The sequence below is a fragment of the Bactrocera dorsalis genome, chromosome 3, assembly GCF_023373825.1.
Source record: "Bactrocera dorsalis isolate Fly_Bdor chromosome 3, ASM2337382v1, whole genome shotgun sequence".
In the NCBI taxonomy this organism is placed as follows: Eukaryota; Metazoa; Arthropoda; class Insecta; order Diptera; family Tephritidae; genus Bactrocera; species Bactrocera dorsalis.
In genome coordinates, this window is record NC_064305.1 from 90,851,506 (window position 1) to 90,876,776 (window position 25,271).

Here is a 25,271-nt window from a genome sequence, read left to right on the forward strand (position 1 = left end):
GCAGCCTGTACCCCAGTTGATGAGAAGGAAATCAGGCGCCTAAAACAGACAGTGCAAACCCGAGCAGTTCCCAAAAAAGGAATCGCTCAATCACAGAACCGCAAGGCACTCTGCCCAAAAACCTAGGCGGAGTGATGGGCTAGACATTTGTGCGATGTAGCCAGAGACAGCTTACAAGTAGCCGTTATAGACGGCAAATCCTCCTCAAAGAGGACAGTGCAGGAACGATCGGTGGAGTTCGACGTCAGATTGTCGAGTATGGTGCTAAGCTAAGCTGCCTTTGTTCGAAATTCCCATCGAACTCCCAATATCCCATTCGAATCGACTTAATCAATTGTATTTAATATACTATAATACCAAAATTTTGCACTAAAAAAGTGGATCAGAATCACAAAGAAATGATTTACTAAGAAGCAACATATTTTCACCTGATTTGGCTCCAATGACCTTTTCCTTTTTCTGAGGCGAGAAATGTTTTACTCAAAGCACGTAGCTTTACATTTCTATCGCCATTAGTTAGATAGTTCTCAATACATAGGAGGTGGGTGAAGCTTTTAGCCGATATTTTCTTTAACGCAGTTGTTAATGCTTGTTTGAGATTGCTTTATAGTAGATTATACTTATAATATATTATATATATGTATATATGTATATAAAAATTGAATAGTTTAGCGACCTGCACCTACTATTCTCCTCTCTTACATGCTCACTTTTGAATTTTTGTACGAAAAGAAAACATGGGAGACAGAGACTTCCCATTTAAATGCAATGAGATAGTGTCCATAATCTAAGGTCAGATTTAAATAATAAATTTCTTCAATACTCATTTTCACCATGCCGAAATTGGCAGATTTACCCAAACCATTTCGGGGTCTGCATCTGTATGGTCGTAAAAATTGGATTTGCCAAAGCATAAATAAATTCTTTTTAAGAATTTTATAGTATTTACTTACTGTGCAGTAGATGAAGAAGGCGCCTAAGGCAATGACGCGCAACAGAGCCGGGCTGGCGGCACGAACAACCTGCAAATAAGCAGAAGAATATGAGAGCCGGTGTGTGGTGTGGTGTTGATATTGGTGTACGTTAAAATTCAATAAAAATAAATAAATAAATAAATCATATTTGTGAAATCACATTGGTGTCCACAGCTTGCCACACGCCAGCAACTACATGCCGTATATTTATGTGTGTTAGTGCTTAGCGCAAATGTGACACCTCAATAACGATATTTTTAACAACCTCTGCACAGCAACAGCCGGAAATCTATAAAATTTTGTGTTATTTGGTTTATGATCGTGTCTGGCGCATCCATACGCTCCAACACCGACTCATCGAACATCCACGAATACAAAGTATGTAGCGTACTCCTGTGGCTTCACGCGAACGTGACGCTGGTCTCACATAAAAATTCAATACGGGAGCGCTGCTGCCGCATTCGTCCGTCGCATTTAGATGACAACAAGCCGCAACGCCTCAGTGTCGCCAGTTTCGCCAGCGCCGGTGAAGAGACGCACATAAAGTAACAGCTGGACTCGGATTTGGCGGCAGCAACATGTTTCCTTTTTGTGTCTGAGTGCGCACTTAAAAACGTAATAAAGAACAAAGCGAGTAGTCTGGGGAATGCAATACCGCGCATGCCGCAAGCAGATATGACCCCAAATGCCAGTCGTAAAACTAGACTAGTCATCAAAGAGCAGAAGTGAATATGAACTCGAAGTTTTAGCGGGTACATAGCTCTCGCCGGCAAATGACGCCACGTTTTCCGCCACAGACGCCACATGTCAACAGCAGCCAAGGCAAGGTAATAAAATTTGTTAAATTTCATTATGAGCTCACAACTGCCGCGCCACACACTCGCTCTTTGCTGATCGGTCGTCCACTGGCCGCGCCGACCAAAGTCCGGGTGGTCAAGGTTAATGTGTTCAATATTAACCTGCCGTCATAAGTAGCTTTGCGGTTGGTGGCGCACAGCCAAGTTGGCGACTGGGTCGGCTGTCATGCTGCGTGTGGCTGGACAATATGTGTACTGTTACACTTTTATGATGGCGGCGCAAAGACTTAAAATTTCCTTTTACGCAAATAATGCTTTTGCTATTGTTGTTGTGCGCGTAGCATGCCAAGTGTGATGTGTGATGCGAGGTACTTACCTTCACTTGTTGATAACGGAATGTGAACCACGCGGCCGGCGGCAGCAAACCTATGACGGTGCAAGCCAGCACCAAAATGCTCGTTCGCATCGGCCAATTAAGCGCTGCAATGCAAGGCGAGCCGTCCTCACAGTAATCGCAGCCCTCGGCGCACGGCAGGCACTCGTACTCGTTGATGATGTTGTAGGTGGAGTTTCTGCCCTGCAAAGTATGTGGCAAACTCTCATAAAATTTCAATTAATTTTAAGTATTTGTATGGATTTATTCAATATTAAATTTATGTATATATTCATTCTCTCTCACGCAAGAACTTCACACTGAAAACTTCAATCGTCTTAGACAAATTATTGGATAGTCGAAAAAGTGTAGCACAACAATGATTCGCTCGCCTCCGTTCTGCAAATTTCGATGTGAAAGATACACCGCTTTTGTCGACCTAACGTTGAAAAAGTCGATGAAATTATGGAAAAGATTGATCAGGACCTTCACATAAGCAGCCATGACATCGCTAAGGAACTTAACATTCATCATCAAACGGTTTCGAACCATTTAAAAAAGGCTTGCTTCAAAAAAAAAAGCTCGATGCTTGAGTATCACATCAATTGTCTGTGAAAAATTTAATGGACCGAATTAAGTTCTGCGATTCTTTGCTGAAATGAAATCGAACCATTTCTGAAGCGAGTGGCAACAGAAGAAGAAAAGGGGATCCAATACAACAATAATGTGCGATCGATGTCCGATAAAGGTCGTGGTTCAAGCGTGGTGAAGCTCAACAAGTGGTCGCAAAACCACGATTGACATTTCGAAAGGTTAAGCTGAGTGCTTGTTGGCATTGGAAAGGAATCATCCACTATGAGCTGCTCCAGCCTGGTCGAACGATTGATTCTGCATTTTACTGTCAATAGCTGATGACATTTAAGCAAGCAATCGGAAAAACGTCCAGAACTGATCAATAGGAAGGACTTCGTCTTCCATCAGGACAACGCTGGACCACACACAGTTTTGATAATTTGGCAAAAACTGGGAGAGCTTGACCTTGCACCATCGGACTATCATTTGTTTCGGTCATTTCAGAACTCCCTTAATGGAGTAAATTTGGCTTCAAGAGTAGCTTATGCAAATTAGTTGTCCCAGTTTTTCGCCGAGAAACCATAAAAGTTTTAGACTGATGCAATAATGTCTCTAGCGGAAAAATGGCAAAAAGTAGTCGAGCAAAATGGTACATATGTATTCGATTCTTTGAAGTTTATTTTAAATATAAAAAAAGAAGAAGTTTGATATATTTTTTAATCTTTCAAGTATTATGCTCAAAAGTCCTTCTTCGATTACTGCATGAAATTTGATTTAACTAAAGTAACATCAGCAAATTATTTATTTTTGGAGCTGAACACATTATGTAAACTTATTTCAAGTGTTTCGCAGATTAAGATATTTACATACAAATTCCTTAAGGGCTGCACTTACCAGCATTAGCTTCTCGTACTCCTCCTCCAGCAGGCTGCCATTGAAGAACTTTTGCGAAGACATGGTGTCTGGAAAGTAGTAGCCCTTGCGACAGACACATTTGTAGGAGCCACGGCGAAAGCCCAATCCTTTCAAAGCCTCACACTAAAAAGTCCAAAAACAAAGAAGGTTTTTATGTGGCATAACAAATAAATGGAATGAGTGAAGCAGTTTTGGACAAAACCAAAAAAAGTGTGGTAAAGTCGTGCTTTCGTGCGAAATTTGTAAATTAAAATCGAAATCCAGCATTAGATGATTTCTAGCGAAATTTATGCTTGTTAACTTCGCTTGCTCTCGTTTCTAATTATTTACAGCTTTTCGGTAAGGAAAGTAATATTTAATTGTGTTTGTATTTATATTTGTTCGTACATACCATTGTTGTGCGCTGTTTGCACTTGTCGGTGCCGGCGAATATGTTGAGGGGTTGTGTGGTGCCTGGCGAGTTGCGCTGCGGACATTGATCGATATCCACACGCCTCAAGTCGATGTCGATGCCCGAAGTTCCTCTAGAGTGGTTACAGTTGTTTTGCAAAAGTTGTTCGTATTTTGTTTGTGTCCATTTTAGTGATTTGTGTACGCCAGTTTTCCAATCGTGGTTTGTGTTTGCAGTTTCGAATTCCATGGTTTTTGTAGTTTGGCATTTAGTTTCGTTTGTGAGTTTATTTATTGACATGTTTTTTTTTTTGTTGGTTTTCCCAAAAGTTTGGAACATATTGACCATTTTGTTGAGGCAGAAAGAAACATGAAAATATAAAAAGAGCAAAATACACATAAATAGCTTTTAATTAAGATTTATTTTAGTTATATTTTATAAACAAAGTTGAAGACAAGTTTCTGAAATGAAGCACAGTATTCGAAAATGTTTTCTGATATCAATAACAAATTTGTCGTGAAACCAGAACTGACGAAGAGAGTGTGCTATGTGTTAAGAAGTCCATACTAAGTATAATCACGATGGAAGAAATTGAGTTTGATACTTCAGCACTCCATGATTTAAGAGAGCGTTATACTCTTAAAATACTTTGGAAATTTTTAAAAACTCTATGTGGAGGAGAAAGTTAAAATATGCGTATGAAAAGATGCTAGCGTTCACATAGGGCCTATCAACTGGACTTATGTATTGGTATTACATAGCCGTAGTCAAGCCAATTTTGCCTCCCGTTGCTTTGACGTGGTGAACCGCTGTCAGAAAAATCGCTTACAGAAATCCGACGGAGAGGTTACAGGAACTCGCAGTACTCTGCATAGCGGAAGAACTTAGAACCATTCCAAATGCCGCACTAGAAAGGTTACTCAATCCACCATCAATTGAATTGCAGTGGAAGGCTCTGAAGCAAAATCAGCTGAAAGATTTGGCGGCGCTGGGTGAACTATCCACAAGCACCTTCGGGCACAGCTCAATAACCTGACAGTCGGAGAATAAATTAAACCTCATTCCATCGCGTTTTATTTGGAAGAGAAGCTTCAGGACACACACAAAGAGGCTCAATGTTATGTGGATGTGAAACTTACAATATTTATATAATATAAAAATGTCTGGAGTGGGAGCCGGAATCTATTGCTGGATCTCAGGCGAACCTGCAAGTTTCTTGAATACTTCATTATCTCCCATGCGGAAGTATTTGCAATTAGGAAAGCGGCTGAGAGAGCTAATTGCACAGGAAACTCAGAGGAAGAGCCTCGAAGGAACACATGCATAATTTTTACCTACTAGGTTGTTAGTCTGATGACAGGTCACAACCTAATGGCATCACATGTGCGACGGATGGGCATAAGCAATCACAATACATGCTGAAAATGTAGGGAAATAAGAATTAAGACAGCCTCACTAAACTAATGTAATAAACTTCGTTGACGTTAGCTTACAAGTAAAACGCCAACGTCATCACCAGCGCCCATCTTACAAAATGATGATGTGACAAGATGGTAACTCTTCTTTATTTTAGCAAATTTCGGTAAAACTTTAACGAGTCATTATTTAAATGCTGTCGTAAATCCTTTACGGGCATGTAATCCTTTGAAAAATACTGTAATCCAATCGTCACGTCCAAATAAGATCACGCCAACAACAAGGTCAGCGCTTTGGCTTTCACTTTCGCATTATTTTCAAGTTCGTTAAGCAAATCCTTCGTACATTATTTCGGGTCTGCAATTTTGGCAAATTAACTACATTTCCTCTGCCTCGACGCTGATCCTTACTTAGCACACCATTGCTTTTATTCAAATGGCGCAGCACAATGAGCAAAATGAGGAAATAAATCAATAAAGAAACTCAACGTCAGCCACAAAGCACAAGCACACACGGTTTACTCCATTCAGCAATGCTGCTGTGTTTGTGTTCGCGTGTGTGTGTGTGTGTCGGCATTAGCATAAAGCCGTGTGAGGCCTGACGCGCCGAAACAGAGCAAATCTAAAAGAGATATTTCATGTTCGACAGGCCAGTGAAAGGCCAAAAAGAAATAAAAGCCCACAATAAAACAAAATACCACAGTGTCAACAAAACGAAGGCAGCGCCAAAGCAAAGCTGGCGGAGAGCCGGAACGGTGAAAAGGTTCGTCGCAAGAAGAAAACAAATAAAACAATGAATTCCGATAGCAAAGCCTCCACAATAAAAAATGAAAGAAGGAACTGAGGGACTGCAAATAAACAAACCATATGTATTAAATAAATAAAGTAATAAAAATAAGGGGAAATAATATCCATGAAAATGCAAGAATGAATCAAGGAACGCAAACAAAGGAAGACAACAACAATGCCGAGGGTAAATAAGTCAATAGTGCCAATTTCACACGCTCTCAGCACACACACATACACACACACACAGTTACTTGCGTTAATGGCGCATATGAGTATTTATTCGCATAAATATCGCTGGCTATGGAGGTGAGGCGCTCAGCCGCACATTCGCTCGAGGTTTTGTGTCTGCCAGCCATTTGTGATTACTCTACGGTTACGTATACGTCACGTATGACACTATGTAAACAAACAAGCACCACAAGTGCCACGACAGGAAGGCCGTTGCTCATGCCACGCTCTTAGTGGCAGCTGCGAACGCTTCAGTGGCGTTGTTCACACACTTTTGTTGCACACTGTTGGCAGAGGATACCTTTGTGCCGAAATAGAGCACTTTATTGTTTGAATATATGTGTACGTGTATGTATGTAACATATCAGCAGAAACTGTTTTGATTGAGTTATGTAAATGTTCACACATATTTACAGTTTGTTTTTCATATATATTTGCTTCACTTTTATTTATATACAATGGAGGAATATTGTCATGGTTGACAGTTAATACTGCTGTATCAGTTATTTTTTGGTTTCATTCGATTATGTCGAAGCATTCACTGATAACGAATCAGCAGTGTATGTTGTTTGTGCGTATGTATATCATATGTATATGTATATTGAATGTGAAACACCGGAAATAGCATGAAAAACCAATACAACATAACATTGATAGTCGAAAAAATCTTTTCGTATTTTGTCAACAGATGCCGTTGCAGTCATATATCTCCAGTGCTACCAATCACATTGTGTCATACCATAAAGTGTTGGAAGGTGAGATTTCAAGTTTCATTTACCATCCGGTCAATGACCAAACTTTCACCATTCGTTCAATGACCGGGTACCCGGGTACCCAAGTGGAGCAGATGTAGAAGTCGTAAGTATACTGAATAAAAATGTTTTTTCTGTGTAAGTTGGATATATGGTATAAGAAATAACTATATATGGGGACATAGTCTATAGTTCTGGTAGAAATAACGAAAGCGGAGTGCCAAGGTCAATGGATATTTAGGTACCTAAGGCGTCCCGGCGTCCCTCTTCCCTTTCCATATCGGACGAAAATTTTGTGCGAGAAAGATATGGACCTAATAGAAACACCAATTTGTTGTCTAATCTAGACACATTTAAATTATTTTTCACACCGGAAATGGCATACTGATAAAAAGGCAGTCTCAACGTATACAGTATATAATGAAAAAAATCCAAAAAAAAAAAGACAATTGGAGTGGAAAAATCTCGAGCTGCAGAATTTGTATGCATTTTTGGCATTTGATAACTTCTGACGCAAATAATTCAAATACTGACAATGCAAGGGAAATGTGGCAGCTGTATTCATATCTTTTATATCGCGCAGCAATGAGTATCAATCACTTCTGGAATATTATTCGTTTTATTCGATTTGACGATGCCAATACAAGAGCTCAGCGCTTAGAAAGTTATAAAGCTGCTCCAATACGAGACATTTGGACAATATTAAATAGTAATTTAGCAAAACATTATAAACCAACAGAATACCTAATAATCGACGAGCAACTTTAGCCATACCGAGGTCGAACTAGATTCACTCAACACATTCCATAAAATCCAGCTAAAAATGGAATTAAAGTATGGTGGATATGTGATGCTGAAAATTCGTATACACTTACTGGACAGCTTCACACTGGGAAATCGAGAGTTGGTCGTGAGAGAAATGTTGGTGAAAGTTGTTAAAGACTTGGTGGCACCATACAAAGGATCCGGTAGAAACATTACAATGGATAATTTCTTAGTTGTGAAGAAGCAAAATTTTTACTATCTTGGACCTTGACGATTGTTGGTACTCTGAAGAAAAATAAAGCATACATTCCACCAGCAATGGCTGTTCCAAAAACTCGAGAAGAAATATCCACTGCGTTTTTCTTTCATGAAAAAGTATCCCTATGTAAGTATGAGTCACAAAAAAAAGGTAGTAATTATGCTATCATCAACGCATCACGAAGCAAAAATTAATGATAGTACATAGAAAATATCCGAAATCATCGAGTTTTATAATTGGTCTAAAGCTGGAGTAGACAGGATGGATATTCTACAAAAAGATCAACTCAACTATAGCCTCTAGCATTTTTTTACAATATTCTCAATATTGCCTGCCTTGCAGCATATATTCTGCATTTTTGAGAATAATAAAATGCTTTTTAAAAAACCGTATGAATGGCGCTTATTTTATCGGGAATTGGCCAGAGAGCTGTATACTTCATTCGTTGAAAATCGTGCGAATAATACACAAATTATGAGAAATTTTTCAACGAAAGTGGCGATTGAATCTCTTCTTGGTCGAGCTGTCAATCCAAATGCGCAGCCAATATCATCTGTATCATTGAGACCTCAGAAGCAGCGCGATTCAACTGGAAGGAAAAAGGTTACTGGTGTATGCTATGAATATCTTCAAAGTGAATTCAGTATGTGAGAAACTTATTTGTGATGAACACTGTATTATAACCACGTCATGTGAAGGATGTACAGAATAATTTTATATACTTTAATTCTTATATAGCACTGTATCGTAATAAATAAAACAATATAAATAAGCAAATAGTAAAAAACTAAAAGATAATATTACTAAAATAAATAAAAACGGAGTCATTTTGTTCTTACTAACCATTTTTGTTATTGCTTATAACGGGTGATTTTTTTGAGGTTAGGATTTTCATGCATTAGTATTTGACAGATCACGTGGGATTTCAGACATGGTGTCAAAGAGAAAGATGCTCAGTATGCTTTGACATTTCATCATGAATAGACTTACTAACGAGCAACGCTTGCAAATCATTGAATTTTATTACCAAAATCAGTGTTCGGTTCGAAATGTGTTTTATCGACAAATTTTGTTCAGCGATGAGGCTCATTTCTGGTTGAATGGCTACGTAAATAAGCAAAATTGCCGCATTTGGGGTGAAGAGAAACCAGAAGCCGTTCAAGAACTGCCCATGCATCCCGAAAAATGCACTGTTTGGTGTGGTTTGTACGCTGGTGGAATCATTGGACCGTATTTTTTCAAAGATGCTGTTGGACGCAACGTTACGGTGAATGGCGATCGCTATCGTTCGATGCTAACAAACTTTTTGTTGCCAAAAATGGAAGAACTGAACTTGGTTGACATGTGGTTTCAACAAGATGGCGCTACATGCCACACAGCTCGCGATTCTATGGCCATTTTGAGGGAAAACTTCGGACAACAATTCATCTCAAGAAATGGACCCGTAAGTTGGCCACCAAGATCATGCGATTTAACGCCTTTAGACTATTTTTTGTGGGGCTACGTCAAGTCTAAAGTCTACAGAAATAAGCCAGCAACTATTCCAGCTTTGGAAGACAACATTTCCGAAGAAATTCGGGCTATTCCGGCCGAAATGCTCGAAAAAGTTGCCCAAAATTGGACTTTCCGAATGGACCACCTAAGACGCAGCCGCGGTCAACATTTAAATGAAATTATCTTCAAAAAGTAAATGTCATGAACCAATCTAACGTTTCAAATAAAGAACCGATGAGATTTTGCAAATTTTATGCGTTTTTTTTTTTAAAAAAAGTTATCAAGCTCTTAAAAAATCACCCTATAAAATATTGTTAAAATAAAAGAAATGGTAAACTATATTGTCTATTATTAATTTAAGAATATAATTATCTGAATACTTTGATAAATAATCTCTTAAGTGCGTGTAAACCCGTCATTTATACAATATATATTTATAAATCTCAGCAGGTACCCGGGTACCTGGTTTTTGAACGGAGGGGGTGTCAAGTTTGATAGTTAATAACTTTTATTATATAATTGATTCTAAAAAATTTTGGCGAAAAATGGGTGTCAAATAACTTTAATTTCGGAGATCCAGGCGGCCATAAAATTTTTCTGAGAAGGAGTTAAGAAAAATTGGCATGTGGATTGAAATGGATACCCGGGTACCCGGTCATTGACCGGATGGTTTAACCAAAAAAAAATTAAATTCGGAGAAGTTGAAAAAGAGTTAAAGCTGCTCAAAATGAATGAAAATAATGAAGAAATTCGCTATATTTAGAAATTTTTGTATAAAAAAGGGAAGAATGCAACGCAAGCCACCAACGAAATTTGTGAAGTATCAGTTCAATGGTTCACTCACTTCCGTTCTGGAAATTTCTACATTTCTTTTTTCAATACCTAAGTATATTTTAAATCAAAAACACTGAAGTTTTTGCGGATTTTTCGCATTATTAACTTTTTGGTAAAATGTTGAGACAGCAGTTAGATGATTTTGGTTTTCAAAAGACTTCTGACTTTTTTCTTAACAGGTTGGAGTACTGATTTTGCCATGTGTCGAATGTGAATTCATCCGATCAATCCTTTTAGGGATACACCTTGTGTGAAATTTATAAAAGAAAATTTTAATAGGCAACGCCTGTAATTAATTTCTTTTCTCTAATCGATTTTTTATGTACGCAACTTTTGAAAACTTTCCCTCTGCAGTTTGTGAGATCTCGCGGTATATGTTTTTTGTTCGAAAGGTATACATATCCTTAGACTTTCGCACCTTTTATATCTAAACTCTCTACAAAACACAAACTGACATACACTCTTCTATATATGGACACCTGCTTTTTATACAAATTGTGAATGGCACGCTAAAAATTGTCAAACGTCCGTTTTTTCTGATCGACATGAAAATATGTACGCAAATAGGCATGGAAAAATTACAAACGTTTTATTTCTGTTACATTCGACATGAACAATTCTATTTATGAGCGATGCGCTAGATTTCCGTACACGCAATATGACGTCACGGCATTCCAGGAGCCGAAGGAATATGAATTACTAAATATAAATCTTTTAAGGGTGACTAAAAGTCTATCTATTGATTATACTCTATAAATATTTTTTTCCCCAAAATGGTATAAATGAGCACGACAAATAAAATTGTTCAAAAAAAGACTCTGCGTATACGCAACGAGGAAGAAAATGAGTTAAAAATAATGTAATAAGATTTTAAAACAATTTATCATAACCTTTTGAGTTGCAAGAGATAAATGATTCAATCTCTCCACAATATTCTCTATATAGTTTTCTAGAATTTTTAATCAATCGACATGGTAGATTTTTTAATTTTTTTTATAATAGTAAAAAAACGTTATTTGCAGTTCCACTAATTTTTCGCAACTTAAACTGTCTTAACGTCCTCTACTTACCCTTTAAAACTCTTCTAGTCTATACCTTAGACAATTTATGTAGTACAACTTGTTTGTTTGTTTAACTTAAATGCAAATTCGCGATTTTTAGCCGCATGAAATCCCAGCGCCAGCGCATAAATATGATAAGTTGGTAAGTTGAGGCTTTTTCACCGATTCGGTGAATTTCGCCAAGCCAACTCAACTAATTCTGCAGGCGGTGGAAAATCCCTTCCAACAGCCGCCTGTTTAGTGAATTTGTTGCCAGGCATTTCATTTGTTTTCCGCCGGCATTTGCCACTGCTTTTTTGCTTTTGCTGCTTATTTTTGTTTATTTATTTGCCTTCTCGACTTAAGCCGCGCAGTCAACAACAAGCCCACCATTACAACTGCCGCGGGTATATGTAATGCGATGGAAAGACCTCAATGCAAGTACCTACAGGCACATACTCGTATTAGAGACCATAAGAGTATGAGTGTGTGTATGTGCCGGTGAAATAGTGCTTGTATGAGCATCAACACATGTACACGTTTACCCACATGCACGTATTCAAATCGCACATAATCCACTCGATTCTACTAGTTTGAGCAGCAGAGCGTTTTATGTGTGAGTAGGTGGCATGTGACCTGTACGTACATGCGGTTGTAGAGTGGCATTTTACAATATTACAAGTATTTATATTTTGTAAACCCTTAGTTGTACGCCAAAGAATTTAATCGCCACGAGGTAAAATATGATTCGAGAGCAAGCCATTAGCGACTGTTGTCATATTCTTGCACGCTCTGTATTTAAGCTTAATATTGTTTGTGTATATGCAATTTTAAGCAAAACTGCTCGCTGGTGTGGTTGATAATTTTTAAAGTGCTTGACTTATCAACTTCTACATTTGATTTACTTGGCTAAATTACCCTTTTTTGGGATTTTTATTAAAAGTTGTCTTGAAAATTGCAGCAGCATCGTTTCAGTGGCTTTCTGTTTCTATTAAAGATAATTTTGTGTGTGCGTCTGTTTGTATTCATCCCATGTACTACATATATTTTACATACTATATGTATAGTGCTTAAATTTTTTCAGTTTTACATCATCATAGTCTTCTCAGCTCTCGTATTAATAAGGGAATAAGGACAAGTAGGTACGTATTTACAAAAATTTGAGCATAAATAATATTGAGTGCATTTCTAAAGAAGACAAACATTCTATATTTCCTCACTTCGTAAATACCAAGAATATTTTTGCATATGAAATAAACTCGAATGATTCGGATAAATAAACCAAAGCTTCCACGCGATTTCATTAAATATTGGATGCTGTCGTACAGCGCCCATATATCGTATACATATGCACATACACCTGGGGGAGGCTTTATTATCTCTTTATATATATCAATGTCCTCTTAATATTCTTCTTGTTTAATTATGTCCATACGAAAAGCCTCTTGAATAACTCTTCACAGCACCAGGATAAATATTAATAATTCAATATAAATATTGCATAACATTTGTTGAGAAGGAATGCCACAAATGGGCAGTGTCATAACATGCCAACGTAACGTCGCAATGTTCGGAATTATATGTGTACATATGTATATGAGTAAATTGAGTATTCCATATAGATAAAAAGAATTGTGTTTATCTTCAAATAGTGTCTCAGGGCATCTGCTCTTCTTTGTAAGGGGCAAGCGAATTTAATTTTGTGGTGTTTTGGCAAGAGTATCTCTCACGAAATTCTTTTATATCTACTAAATGCTGATATGTTGATGCATAAGTAGCAGCTGATAACAGTCTCTGAAATTGTATTATACAATATATTCATGACTCGTGATTTTAGACAGATTTCTCATTGCCTTAGATAAAACAAGTGTCAAAGCGGACTTAAAACGTGGAAGAAAGAATTGCTAAGTTCTCCAGAGAAGTTAAGTTCATATTTCATTTTCTACCTAAACAGTTTTGGAACTCTAATGAGTATAAATAAAACATAAGTAACATTATATACGTATTATTTCTAAGGAACTAAAGTAATAATTTTCGAAATAAAGCCTACAGCGAAGTATACAATAACGTGAAAATCAAACAGAAAGAAATATAGTTGCCACATACCAAAAACCTCAGACTATTGAGAGAAAAAGAGAAGAGAGAGACATGTAGTTCTCAACTTTTGAAAAGAAGGTATATGAAATAAAGAAAATTTCAACTTCTTTTCGAAATATATACTGGAAGTTTTATAAATAAACAAGAAAAAACGTTAACTTCGGCTGCATCGAAGCTAATATACCCTTCACAGGTGCATATATTTTAGTAACTATGTGTTCAGTTTGTATGGAAGCTATATGCTGTAGCAATCCGATCTGAAAATTATTTTCGGAGATTACATAGTTGTCTTATAAAATAATCTGTACCAAATTTCGTGAATATATCTCGTCAAATGTGAAAGTTTTCCATACAAAAACTTGATTTCGATCGTTCAGTTTGTATGGCAACTATATGCTATAGTGGTCCGAAATCGACAGTTCCAACAAATGAGCAGCTTCTTGAAGAGAAAATGACGTATACAAAATTTCAAAACGATATCTTAAAAACTGAGGGATTAGTTCGGACGGACAGACAGACGGACATGGCTAAATCGACTCAGCTCAACATACTGATCATTTATATATATATACTTTATAGGGTCTCCGATGCTTCCTTCTGGGTGTTACAAACTTCGTGACAAACTTAACATACCCTCTTCAGGGTATGAAAAAAATATAAAGATTACAGAAAATATTACTAAATGTGTCCAAAGTTGAGAACTGTTGAGTAACCTCTGTACTTTATTTGCAGTCAAGTGTGATACTCGTTCATCGTCGGTGCTCCTGCATCAACGGTGCTTCGAGTTGAGGGCGTTTGTCGCCTGGTTACCATGAAAGGGATTTATTGAAGCTTAAGCTCTATTATTGCCACGTGCTAGTAATTGTCTCTACCTATATAAGCTTCTAATAGCAGTAGATGTGTAGTGCTCATTTGTTTTACCGCAGCGCGTGCTTACACCTTAAGCTGCAGCTCGCAATAGCAACTAAGTGACAGCACAATAAGTTAGTGTGTGTTTAGCACTGTTATGGGAACTTAAGCAGTTATGTAAGCACATAGAATACAAAATAATGATGAGCCAAGTAAACTTCTTAAGATACTCACAAGGAGCATCAGTTGCTATTGGCCGATGGGCAAAGTCAAACAAAACTTCGCATTTAATATTTAAGGTAGCAAATAATTTATTACTTGTTTATATATTACAATGCTTATGTATTAGTTCCGAATCACTTTTAGTTATATAACTTACTCTTTATGTGATTTCACTTTGGTAACTTATAATTTGTAACTTTTATCTTATGTCCCATTCACTTGAAAGCGAAAATGCAGTTTTTAGTAATTTGTGAGAGCGTAACTTCAACCTGTTGCACGGAAAAGCAAAATCTCTTTATTTATCACCATGAAAGGTGTAGAGCTCATACATTTATTTGAGAAATCATTACAAGATCTTTATTTTTGATATTCATTCGATTGAAGTATATTTTGAGATAATCCTCGATTGGTTCTCAGATCCAAAGGTAATTGATATTAGAACAATCAACGACTGGCGGATAACCATGTCATATGTGGCTCCTTTTCAACATAAAATACAACTTTATTTCACTTTGGCTTGACATCTGACACTGGCGACGGTCATAATACAATACCTTGTGCCTTAAAAACTGTCAAATGGAGTACCATGCAATATTGATTTTAATATATATGCTATTGCAGTATTGAGAAGAACAAGGTCTCGCCTTAATGATGGGTCTCAACGAACTGAAGATGTATATGTGAATCTCTCTGCTTCCTGAGTAATTCTCAAATGCCTACATTATTGCTGTATGTGCGGAGATTTTCATGTCACAGCAAGCGATTTAAACTGCTAATGAGTTCGAAATGATTTTCACTAACACACAAATGGCCTGCAACTTCGTCTCAATCAATACAAATCCCGGGCCAAATAACAATCAGCAGTGCAACAGCGAGGAAAACAAAACAACAGCAGATTTTCCAATTTGCGAGGCAATAAAAAATAACAATTGCACAACAATACAAGCAAGCAGAGCACAATCAGCTTGTCAAGCTGTGATCATCCTGCGAGCAACAGCAATTGCCTCTGCCGCGACGTGAGTCCTCGAATGCGCCGCTGCAGTCCGGGCGAGCGCCCGCTGCCGTGGCCTTCGCCTGTGCGCTGATGTGAGCGAGGCGGGAAGTGGGAAAGTGAAGCGACGTGATCAGTGGAAAATCAGTGCGTTTTATTGCATTAATGTAAGTAGTCGCTAAATCTCATTTATTTATTATGCTCTGCTGCTGGCGAGCCACTGTGCGCCGGGTGCCCGCGCCGTGGAAGCAAACTGCCTGTCAATAAACAAACAAGACACTAAAGAAGAGCGAGAAATGCGGAGAAAAGAAATTGCTGCCGTCAAGGCCGACGGAGGATAACGAAATGCAATGAGACATTCTTCTGCATGGAAATTGCGAAATCCGTGCGAAAGTTTACACAAATAAGTGCGACAACACGACACACAGACACGCCCATTCATATGAGGATACATTCTTGGGCAGGCTTTACATTTTATAAAATAAGCATGTATGTGCACATGGATGTAAGCGCTGGGTTATTGTGAAAATTAAATTTCGCATTGCCAGAAGTAAACTCAACATATTGAAATCTCAATGCGAAGCCATAACGCTACGCTCTTATACATACATATGCAAATGAGGTATAAACTGTTGCGAAGAAGTTGGTGATTGAAACGAAAGTCGAATGTGTAAGCGAGAGGGATGTGAAGTCCGCAACACGAAGTTGGAAAAATATCAGAAAAATAAACCAAATGAAATTCATTTGCATGCAAGTTGCTCGGTTGCCCACCAGACAGATTGACTCGGCGAATGTCGCTGTGGCGCGGTTTAAGTTCTGTGTATGCGGTGTGTGAGGCGACGACAACTGTGCGAATTTCAGCAAATGAGGCAACAAACAGGGCATTGCATAATTTCGCCGCAATCCGCATGCCACATGCCACGTCGCGTGTGTGAACAGCGGCTATAATTTCATTGCATTACAACCGAATAACGGTTTTTTCGTACGTAAATGAGTAGTACAAAATAAAGGAGCACAAAAAATGCAAGGAACACACTTTTCACATATTTTTAAAAATTTTTTACAAAAAAAGAGAAGTACAGAGCTTCGCACAGAAGGAGCGAAAGCATTCTGCGAGCCTTAGCGACGCTTGTGCGGCAGCCAACGCCCGTTATTTGGTCTCCCAATTGGGCTAGCATTAACTCGTCCTGGCAGGACACTGGCACACTGCACGAATTATGTTGTAATTCAAATTTACATCGCCAAACTACCGTTAAATGCTGCTGAGTGTTGGAATGATTGTGAGAGCGCGCAGCCGTCTGTCTCCACATGGGTCCATTCATGCTAAATACGGAGATTTTACTTAAAAATCCCACAGATATTTATTGTTGAGTGAAATATGATTTGGAAGTTAGCCCTTTGGATTTATAAAGATTTTTTTAACCCTTGTGTTGCTAAAAAAAATCACACTGTCTGCCGCCCAGGGTACCCGGGTACCTGTACGCAAATTCGTGCGTATAAGTGCGTTATACGTCAAAATAATTGAGTGCATTCTATCAGGATCTCTTTATTGACATCTGAGAAAGGTATTTCTACTTGAATGTACCATATAAATTATATACAGACACCTTCATAGTCCTAAATCAAGAATAAAACGCGCGCTGCTCTAAGGTAAATTTCTCGTTTTTGCGAAGGCCAGTTGCGTGGAATTCGAGTGATGGGGAAACAGGTCGCTCTTTTAATTGCTTTGGACCTCAGGAACGTTCCAGAATTCCGTGAAACGAATATAAGCGGTATAGTTAAGTTTCCGTCGTTGACTCACTGGAGTCACTCCAGTCAGTGTGGATAGTTCGTTAGCGTGTGTGCATATGGAGGAGTTACTGAAAGCACAGTTTTTGAGGTAATGTAAATAAAATAAATACACGATTTATTTACCACGATGGTTTTTAATTTTATCGAAAATTTAATGCGAAAAATATGAATAAAATAAACATAAAATATGAATAAAATAAAATAAAAAGAAAAACAAAGCTGTAATACTTATTAGTACGATGCACTATGATTATGAAATTTCTGATGCAGCTCACAAAAAACCAGAAATGATTTTGTTTTATAATCAAACAAAAGCTGGCGTTGACACCATGGATCAAATGTGTACGAGGTACTCCACCCAACAGCGAACGTGTAGATGGCCGCTGGCTTTCTTTTTCAACATCCTCGACATTGCAGGTGTACCTGCTTATGTCATCTACTATGAGAATAACAGCATGCTTTGCAAGAAAACAAACAGACGAAGACTTTTCCTTCGACAATTGTGAGAAGAATGAGCAATGCCGATGATCGAAGAGCGTGTCCCGAATCAGCAAATAATGCGAAACCACTCTACCAAAATCCCAGTCGAAAGTTTCTTTGAAGGGCCAATAGTAGAGGTGGTAACCATAAATGACAAATGTCGAGGCGCCACTGGGAGGGGAGCTGTTGATGGATCTTGTTACATTTATAACGAACAGCCTATTCGCAAACGCTGAAAGACACTGAAATCCTGCGTTGAGTGCGATAAGCCCGTATGCGATCAGCTTTCGGTGAACATTTCTAAATGTTTACATTACAATGACTAATTTTCCATTTTTCTTAAATTTTTAATGAATTCTTAAAATTTAGTTATTCAAATTTCCTTGCTTAAATTATTACTTATATTTCACTGTGCAGAAAGCAAAAAATTCATTAATTTTTTTGCAACTTCATGTCGCAAAATAAAATTATTATTATTATTATATACACTATTTTTTATCAATAAATAATTAAAAATGAACATAATTTGTTGTAGTTATCTTATAGATATATTATTCAACAAAATACACTCCGGTGGGTACCCGGGTGGCAACACAAGGGTTAATAAGATTTATGAATTTAAAAGCAAGTACGAAGTGGGCTCTGGCCTAGCCGAGAGGCTTGAGAGCCGAAACGTACAAAATGATTATTTGTCGCGAGCAAGTGTTTCTGACTGATACAAATTATTCGAAGAGAGTCAAGAACGCGTTGACGGCGAACTACGTCCTGAACGGCCGTCAAATTCAAATGATGATCAACGATGAGATCTTACTGGCATCATTGGAACATCGGAAGGATCAGTGAAAACTATTTTGAAAGATCATTTGGACCTAAGAAAAGTGAAAGCACAACTTTTTCCAAAATCACTAATTTTTTCGAAAAACAGCGTCGCGTTAACTTCTGTGAAACAATGCTTTCCAACTATTTACCAGGATGCCATAAAACTTATTATTACTGGCGACGAGGCTTGGCTCTTTGCTTACGACCCGGAAACAGACGATCAATCGAGTGAATATTGTGGCAGAGATCAGCCGAGGTCGAAGAAATCCCGTCAAAGTAGGTCGAAAATTAAGGTTATGTTGTTAGTTTTCTCCGATAACGAATGTTCCGAATTCCTTCCAAGGGACCAAACTGTCAACAAGAAGTACTATTTAAGTGTTATGAGTCGTGTACGTGAAGTTTTTCGCAAAAAGAGGCCTGAATTGTGGGCCGATCAACTGCTACTACTTAACAACTGTTTCGAGGATTGGAAAAAACTATGGTAGAAGTATATATGTATATGCCAAGGGGGTTTACTTGCAGAGGCGCGAGATGGATTTTGAAGAATAAATTAAGAACTTTAAAATTATGAACAAGATCTTACTATTTTGCGCTCTTAGTAGTATACCTTTTTCAGGATATAAGAAGAAAGAAATGGAAATATTTTTTGTAGAATGAGATGTGCTCATTGATCGCCATCGTTATCATATCACTCTACAACTTTAAAATTTTAGGCATTAGAATTTTACGGCACATCTAAACCACAGAAGAAAAGGAACGCATAGATTAATCAATGGGTCGAAAGAATTGAAGGAGACGGATGAATAGGACGATTGGAAGTAGAAACGTACGGTCACATGGAGATATTGCCGGACAAATGGACGGTTGTTCGGATTAGCAATCATTCGTAAATCAGTTAGTTTCTTCATTCAAATTATTTTGATATTTATTAGCCTGGTGAGAAACATTCACATCGATAACTTTTAGTTGTTACTACACATAACAGTCACGCTGAGTAAAACTCACAAATTTTGGTGTAGGACGTCGCCAAGCAACAATGAAAAATCCAGAAAAAACTAAATTACTTCGCTAATTGAAAGCTAAAATAGCTGAGCGTAAACAAAATTAAGCAAAAAGTTAAATTGCATGCGCACATAAAATGCATTTCGCAAGACAAAATGACAAATTCTGTAGTAAATATTTACCTTGCTACCTCCGTTATGTAACAGCTAATTGAAGCAACTACTAAAAGCGCATTTAACTTGCACTTTTATTTCTATTACGTCATGTGCCAGTCCACAGTAAACTGAGCCATTATTTACAAAGGTGCTCGCTTGACTTCCGTTGGCTGTGGCAAACAAAGTTGCAGTAAAAAGCAACTCTGACTGAAAATGAAAATGAAAGTACAAACAAAATTTAGGGCCAACTGCCCACTTAGTTGCGCGTTAAGGATGTGATGCCTTGAGAGTGCTAATGCTGTAAAGTGACACCAACTCACGAATGCGAGATTGAGACTACGGGATTCTTTCTTCACATTTGGAGATATTTCCAGTAAAGTTGCAGATACTTAGATAATGTTTTTGGCGTCAAAAGAACTAGTTATGAAACTAGTACTAGAGAAATTAATAAGCAAGCTCGATTTTTCAACCAGAAGCAGTCCCGTTAACATATTTTATAAACCCGTAATATCGGTATCTCAAGTCCCGTGTCAATTGAGCACTCTAACGCACCCAAATATGTATAATAACTTCGCTACAAGCCAGCCGCAGGCGGAAGAGCCGATCCATATCAACACTAGCCAGCGGCTAGTTACTATCAGAGCACGATACATACGAGCACAGCAACTTATGGACGCATTTAAACAGCTCGCAAGTTGGACAAGCCGCTAGACGGACGTACAGCCAGGCGGACAGGCAGACTAATTAAGTTAGGTTAGTGTGGTGAGCGTGCCGCTTCGATGAGTAGCGCTGTCTTTGCTGCCACTGCCACCGCTCCACACGGTATTTATGCTTTAGGAGCCAGTCTCGTCGTCTCAACTCGCTGTTGTTATTGACATTTGTATCGTGTGCTGCTCGCATGACTGCGCTGCGAGCTTTAAACTCCTGAGTGCATTAGCTGTGTCTTACACTTTTTTGCTTCGGTATATATTAATATATATCTATATGTATATATGTGTGTGTACATGCGCACATACTGGCAGCCGCCGCATGGTTGGCATGACATCACGTATTTGTTTTCGCTGCAAGTTTACAAAGTTTTTCCCAACCCTTTCTGTTGGCGGAAAACAAAATTAATGCTGGACATTATTTGCTTAGTGGGCTTACACTTCTTTTGTTGTTGCGATTTTGTTACACATACAAACAAAATTAAATGTGCAGCTGTAGGCCAAAGTAACACACACACATACATATATACAAGTGTATAAAGTATCATATATTTTGAGCAAAAAGAAAAAGGTGTTCGATTCAATTAATTTGAGGCCAGCGCTGTGGTTGAACTTTTGCCAACTTGTTTTTATAGCGACTCGTTTATGCTTGAGGAAATGTTTATTTGCAGCATTATTATTTGAGCCCCGAACAGCTGCCTCTTTCGAACAATTGCTACTTTTATTTACGAATAAGAGCAACTGCTGCGCCAAGTTTAATTTGGAACTGAATTAGTTTAAATTCGCTTGTGTTTTGCTCACCAAATCAATTTATAGAACACTCAGGCTGCTGTTAAGGAAGCAAGATTAACTCTGGTATAAGTATGTAAGATGAAAACTAAGACAAAAATTAAGGACCTGAAAACAATTAGACTCTTTATCATCTTTATTTTCAGTCAACGTTATGATAAAGTAATTAATGTCCGGTCAAAGAATGTTCTGGTAATATTTCGAATAGAGTAATGTTATTATTCTTCTGGAAGCTTATACACAGGGATATCGAGGGATTCGAATAAGCAAGGAAAAACTCAGCTTTAACAAAAAAGTGTTAAGTTCAGATGCACCAATGGCTATAATGCGCTTTATAAATAACAAAAATTTCCATGCAAAGACTTTAATTTGACCGGTTATTTGTACGAGTGTGCAGTCATCCGACCTAAACAGTTTCATTTTAGTGTATATCGCTACCTTAAACAATAGTCCGTGCGTTAATATAATTCGTCAAAGAAAAAAGTTTTTTATACCAGGACTGGATTATTATCAATCAGTCCGATAAATTAACAGCATATTGGTGAGAAAACAAAAAAAAAATTTCATTTCGATATCTCCAAACGAAAAGACTCGTTTGTCTATGTACCAACCGGCTGACGAACAGAAGAACTGCGAAGCCGTAGATAGACTGAAATATCGAGTTCGTTTAAATACTTACTTGTAAGCCCTAAATCTTTCTAAAAATACGAACATACGAAATAGTTAAAACCAACCATTTGACGAAGTATTGTATTATTTGTGACAAAAGTCTTGATTGTCTACGCAGGTATTTTCTGGCATTAAGAAGGCAAATACCTTTCAGGATTACAACGTTTTTAGTAAAAGTGACATGCGAAAGCAGTGAGATCATAATTACCATATAGCAATATTGTCATTATTACCTGCCCCGAAGAAAAAATATTTTCAACATAAATATTTGCTCAAGCTAATAGTTTGTCTAACATGAATTAAATCTAATCTCATCTCAGTCGCTTATACACCGCACACTTTTGTAAAGGTTAGTTTGAAAATGACCATAATATAGAAATCTTCCCAGGACGCTCGTGGCAGCACGCTTGTTACTTGATAACCAAACACTGCCACCCGGGCGTATGAGTAATGCAACCATGCGCACGCAATCGTTTGTATTTTCCTCCAGTAATTAATTGGAATTTCCTTTCTTTTCGAAGCTCCAACATATGTACCGTTACAGTTACGAAGCCGTGTGTGTGTGAGTGTGTTTCTGGCTTACCTTCTGCCAAGGATATGTCGTTGTTGGCTACACTCACGCGACAGTCATGCTCTGCATCGCTTATAATTGGTTTTATCGCAACATTATTTTGTAGGAAAGTAGTAATTTTTTGTGCAGCTTGCTTTCACTAAATTAAAATCAGTTTATACAGTTAATATTATGCTTTAATTAAAATTCAGAATTGAAGTCATTAAAGGAATAAGAAAAGACGCAAACGAGACGAGAACCGAAAGCGGCTTATATAGCACAGAGCTCCGGCTCATTAAGGCCTAGTGCACGACACAATCATACTGCTATTCCAGACATCAGTTTGTATGTGTATACCGCGAACAACAACAACAACAATTCTAAACGTTTACAAATATTGACTTGCTTTGTAGCTGAAAACATTCTGAATTGCATTTTCCGTGCCAGCCACACCACAGCACACGCACGCCAACACATGCAACAACAGCGTTGACAATCGCACTCTCTTCCTCCTGCTTCACGCTGAAATTAAGTTTCGCGTGTTGCGTATAAATGTGCTCCTGTGCCGCGTGGCGCAGACACGGCGACGCGAACAAATGAAATTATGCACAGCTGGAGCTTGTGAAATTCACGTAGCGTTGCTCTAGCGCAGCAACAACAATGAAGGTTACAAAAGATATCGGTAATGGAAACCAATGCAAAGCGCAAATAAAGGTGCTCGCACACAGTCCTTTATAAACACACACACGCAGGTATGAATGCACACACATGCGTTATGTATAAACTCAAATCGCGGCGTTCGTTTGTGTTTCCAAAACGATTGTTGTCTGCGCAGTTGTTGTGCACACGCTTTATTCATATATGCATAACTGTACATGCTTGTGGGTGTGTGCGTTTTTATGAACGCTCAGTGCTAAGCGCTCATGCCACTTTCTATTGCAATTCTAAACGCGAAAGCACACACTAGTGACAATTAAATATGCCACGTTGTCTCGTTTCTGAAACCAGGACGCTCCAATATTTTCCTTATTATTTAGTCTAATGAGCTTGCGCTGGTGGCTGGGAGTTTTGCTAATTTTTGCATGAGTTCTCTCTGGCGTAATAAGCATGCATAATTAATGAAAACGAACCTCAAATGCTTTACTGGAGCTTTCAAGCGCTGATTTGTTGGCTTCTGCTTTCATTGTGCCAAGCTTGAGTTTAAAATTCAAAATTTACCCGAAGAAATCCTTTATTTATTAGAGGAATCCTTATTTCTCAATAAAATACCCATAAAAAGTAAAAATTTAATTTCTAATAACAAAATTTTTAATTAAAAAATTGACAACCCTGCCCACAACCAGTGGCGAGATAACAAATACTGGATCCTCTCCTTAAGTGCCCAGAATTGGTTGCCATACTGACGAACCTAATGAAATTTCACAAAATATTGTTCGATAATGCCCGTTAATAAGTAAAAATAAATTATTTCTTAATCACCCTTTTTAAGTTCATCTTAATAAAATATCTTTGAAAGTTAGATATCTGAGTATTTCAGGCATTTATTTAAACCAACGCAGCCAACTCTTAGAGAAAGGTTCAACTTTGACGAATATGCAAAGCCTGGTATTTAATTTGTGATAATTCATCAGAATGCTCTCTTTATCCCACTTCTTGCAACAACATTTCCCGCGAAATCATATTATTGTCTTGTTATTCAAAACTTTCACCGCAGACAAAAGAACTTTGCGATATGCCACATAATGGATTATTAAAAACAAGCAACGGGATAAATTTGAATTGAATTCCACAACAAAACGCAAAAGATGATGGAAAATCCAGTAAAATTCTTTTAATTTGGTATTCATCGAAAGTTGCGCTTGAATTTGAAGAAAAAGATTACATTTTTTAATATTATTTGATGTGAAAACTCTGCGAAAATTAAATTTCTGACATCAAACTGTTGAAATATGTTAATCTTATAAAATAAACGTTTGAGATTTCAAGAATTTTTCACCAACGTCGTCAGTCAAAGTTTAACAAAACTTAATCATTTTCACGAAAATCTGGCAATTTCCATTTTTTAGGAATCATATAAAACAAATTTGACTTTAGTATAGAAAACTACAACGGTGAAAGTGTTTTTTTGTCAAATAGAGTAACCCATATATGAGTTAACCATAAAATTTTACAATAAAAGAAGCGAAAAAGGTAGATGATACCCATATTTTACGTTTTACTGGTAACTACTTACTATTATAATAAAAAATAATGATTTTCGAACTTACTTACAATATTTACTTCAAATATTTCGATTTTGAAGGCTAACTACGATAAACGGAAAAATAATATTTTATGCTTATGACTCTATATACCAAAGAAAAACGTTTTTGAATCTTCCATCAGAGAAAGTGGGGTCTCTCACCGAAAATAGTCCTCTAGCTTCACGACCACATAGTCTAGCCTATTATATTCTATGGGGTTTTTATGTGGTGGAGATCAGTAGAAAATACTACAGTTACAAGGAAGCTAAAGAGAGTTCAACGAGCGCTGCAAATCAGCTTCCTTAGTG

General features: G+C 37.6%; 1 protein-coding gene across 1 annotated transcript in view; it reads right to left on the reverse strand.

Moving 5' to 3' along the window:
• Nucleotides 1-25,271, reverse strand: part of LOC105230709 (uncharacterized) — a 147,383-nt gene that overhangs the window by 13,805 nt on the left and 108,307 nt on the right. Inside the window, exons 5-8 of the mRNA XM_049451604.1 lie at nt 4,024-4,156; nt 3,612-3,755; nt 2,148-2,348; nt 954-1,022 (exon numbers count right to left, since the gene is read on the reverse strand). Coding sequence (XP_049307561.1) covers nt 954-1,022; nt 2,148-2,348; nt 3,612-3,755; nt 4,024-4,156 — 547 coding nt within the window. The remainder of the gene's footprint in view (nt 1-953; nt 1,023-2,147; nt 2,349-3,611; nt 3,756-4,023; nt 4,157-25,271) is intronic.